The following is a 3,901-nucleotide window of genomic DNA, read 5'->3' on the forward strand; positions in this document are numbered from 1 at the left end:
TCGATCGTGTTTTTCGAGCGTATTTTGAGGTTTTAGAAGTTAGAGTATAAATATTAGAGTTTAGGTATTAGGGTTTAGAAATTTAGGGTTTAGAAATTTAGGGTTTAGGGTTTAGATTTAGGATTTAGATTGAGTCTTTAACACGAACGGTTTAGAGTTTAGGGTTTAGGGATTAAACCCAAAACACTAAACTCTAAACCCTAAACTCTAAATCGGACTAAATTTTAACAAAAAATACTTCACAAAACATGACGTTCGAAGATTAACATTCTTCACGATCAATATTATTATTGTCGATCATTTTCCCGTCTAAATAATAACATTCATTACAAAGTGTCTTTTTTAAATTTTCATGTTTTCGTGTGATTTTAATGTTTGAAAAAAATCGGAAAAAATGAAAAAAAAAATAAAAATTTGCTTCCCGATTGGTTACTTTCCCTTACCCCTCTTTATAATATAAAAAGGTACCTTGGTTGGCTTAAATGACCCACGAGCATTGTCGTCTACCGAGTCTCTGAGTGCATCACCTGACTCCGTGGATGCATTCTACATATATAAAACAATTAAATGGCGAACGTCACAAAATTAGAGATTTAGAAGTATCTCATCTGAATGAAATTTAAAATGTTCATTTGTTTAGTGCGCAGTAGAATTTTTACGGAGTTAGTAAATCATTTTAAACAACCGATATATGTAATAAATAATTAATATATATATATATATATATATATATATATATATATATATATATATATATATATATATATATATATATATATATATATATATATATATATATATATATATATATATATATATATATATATTACGGATCGTCTTAAATTACCGGATATTTGATTAAATTGACTATAGTATGTAATAAGCCCCAAACGTTATACGTATCTATGCGATCTGCTTCAGCTTCAGTTGTGCAATGATACGCTTGTGTTGATAAATAATCACACACATCATAGTTATATTGACCATTCCATAGATTCCATAGATGATCATGATGGATTATTATATCACGCAGCGTCTTGTTTTTGCAATGAGACCTAGCCAGCTGAACTAGAAACTTATTATCATCATGAGCATCAGGGTCATACGCTTTTCTCCCGCACAAGATCTCAAAAAATACGACTCCCATTGAGTAAACATCCGATTTGTACGTCACACCTCCTATTTTGTGTGTATCAGGGTCAATATACCCAGGTGTGCCAATAGGTTTAGTAATGTAAATTTGATTAATTCTATCTTTTTGATGTTTGATAGAAAACTCAAATCCGGATAACTTAGGCTGCCATTTATTATTCAATAAGATAGTAGAGCTATTAATGTTTCGATGTATTACATGATAACTCTCTCCAGGTAGTCTATGTAAGTAGTTTATTGCATCTGCAATACCTTCTGCTATCTCAAGTCTTTGAAGTGATGTGAGGTTTGTGTTGTTTAAATGCATATTGAGACTTCCTTTGCCATAATGGCGGTGTATGATAATCTTCTCACCATTTTCGTCACAAAACCCGATCAGAGTGACTATATTTTTATGCTTGAGACTTGAAAGAACCGAGACCTCTGTCCAGAACTCAAAGTCTCCTTGCCCACGCCTACGGTCTAACCTTCGAGCCGCAATTTTCATCGATTCTCCGGAAGCGGTTTTCAAGTTTCCTTTGTACACTTTTCCAAAACCACCTTTTCCGATGACATTTTTGTCGGAAAAGTTGTTGGTTGCGTGTTGAACGTCTTCAAGTGGGATTTGTAAGTGACCAAACTCCGTGGTTAATGTTGATGCCATGTTTCGGTTGATTAATCAAGTGAAAATCAACATGAATGTGAATGTGAATGCGAGTAATTAAGCAAAAATATAGCAATCTTCATCTCTTGTATATAGACATACATAGACATCGACATCGACATCGACATCGACATCGACATCGACATTATTATAAAATATTACTCGTAAGTTTCTTCTTCTTTTTCAATTCAAATTAGTATTTGTTAATAGCTGGCAGCCTGGCACCAGCTCATCCACTAATTTGTTTTAGTAAAAAAATTAATTTATATAATATAATCAATGTTTTATTCATCAAGATAATTAAAAATTGAGCCACTTGTGAAAGAAATTGAGTTGTACACGGTCCTAGTCTAGATACTCTGAATACACCTTTGTTTTATGCTATAAAATAAATAAAGAAGCACCAATATAGCAATAGTTCAATCGTATCCGGTATCTTACCTGGTATTTTAGAAGCTGGAACTTGCCATGTCACTACAGGAAACATGCTCATTTGAGGCGACGAAGGTCGCCGCAAAAGGTCGTACGGCCCGCCGCAATATGTCTTTTACGGGGATGTCTCGTCGCAAAAGGAACGACTCCTATGGTTCGCCGTAAAAAGTATTTGCGACGGTTAGTTGCGACGCATTATTGTGGGACCCACCTGAAATGTCCCGTTCTTATTGATTAAAAACGTTCCATATTAATTGATTTCGTTGCGAGGTTTTGACCTCTATATGAGACGTTTTTCAAAGACTGCACTCATTTTAAAACAAACCATAACCTTTATTTCATCAATAAAGGGTTAAAAAGCTTTACGTAGATTATCAAATAATGATAATCTAAAATATCCTGTTTACACACGACCATTACATAATGGTTTACAATACAAATATGTTACAACAAAATAAGTTTCTTGAATGCAGTTTTTACATAATATCATACAAGCATGGACTCCAAATCTCGTCCTTATTTAAGTATGCGACAGCAGAAGCTCTTAATAATCACCTGAGAATAAACATGCTTAAAACGTCAACAAAAATGTTGGTGAGTTATAGGTTTAACCTATATATATCAAATCATAATAATAGACCACAAGATTTCATATTTCAATACACATCCCATACATAGAGATAAAAATCATTCATATGGTGAACACCTGGTAACCGACATTAACAAGATGCATATATAAGAATATCCCCATCATTCCGGGACACCCTTCGGATATGATATAAATTTCGAAGTACTAAAGCATCCGGTACTTTGGATGGGGCTTGTTGGGCCCGATAGATCTATCTTTAGGATTCGCGTCAATTAGGGTGTCTGTTCCCTAATTCTTAGATTACCAGACTTAATAAAAAGGGGCATATTCGATTTCGATAATTCAACCATAGAATGTAGTTTCACGTACTTGTGTCTATTTTGTAAATCATTTATAAAACCTGCATGTATTCTCATCCCAAAAATATTAGATTTTAAAAGTGGGACTATAACTCACTTTCACAGATTTTTACTTCGTCGGGAAGTAAGACTTGGCCACTGGTTGATTCACGAACCTATAACAATATATACATATATATCAAAGTATGTTCAAAATATATTTACAACACTTTTAATATATTTTGATGTTTTAAGTTTATTAAGTCAGTTGTCCTCGTTAGTAACCTACAACTAGTTGTCCACAGTTAGATGTACAGAAATAAATCGATAAATATTATCTTGAATCAATCCACGACCCAGTGTATACGTATCTCAGTATTGATCACAACTCAAACTATATATATTTTGGAATCAACCTCAACCCTGTATAGCTAACTCCAACATTCACATATAGAGTGTCTATGGTTGTTCCGAAATATATATAGATGTGTCGACATGATAGGTCGAAACATTGTATACGTGTCTATGGTATCTCAAGATTACATAATATACAATACAAGTTGATTAAGTTATGGTTGAAATAGATTTGTTACCAATTTTCACGTAGCTAAAATGAGAAAAATTATCCAATCTTGTTTTACCCATAACTTCTTCGTTTTAAATCCGTTTTGGGTGAATCAATTTGCTATGGTTTCATATTGAACTATATTTTATGAATCTAAACAGAAAAGTATAGGTTTATAGTCG

General features: G+C 33.0%; 1 protein-coding gene across 1 annotated transcript; it reads right to left on the reverse strand.

Moving 5' to 3' along the window:
• Positions 1 to 429: 429 nt before the first annotated feature.
• LOC139876047 (receptor-like protein kinase ANXUR2) lies at positions 430 to 1,795 on the reverse strand. The gene is made up of 2 exons (XM_071863344.1): positions 848 to 1,795; positions 430 to 546 (listed from the first exon to the last, which is right to left on the reverse strand). Exons 1-2 carry the CDS (start codon positions 1,793 to 1,795, stop codon positions 430 to 432), a joined length of 1,065 nt encoding a protein of 354 aa, XP_071719445.1.
• Positions 1,796 to 3,901: the final 2,106 nt, after the last annotated feature.

This window comes from Rutidosis leptorrhynchoides, chromosome 11 (assembly GCF_046630445.1).
Source record: "Rutidosis leptorrhynchoides isolate AG116_Rl617_1_P2 chromosome 11, CSIRO_AGI_Rlap_v1, whole genome shotgun sequence".
Classification (NCBI taxonomy): Eukaryota; Viridiplantae; Streptophyta; class Magnoliopsida; order Asterales; family Asteraceae; genus Rutidosis; species Rutidosis leptorrhynchoides.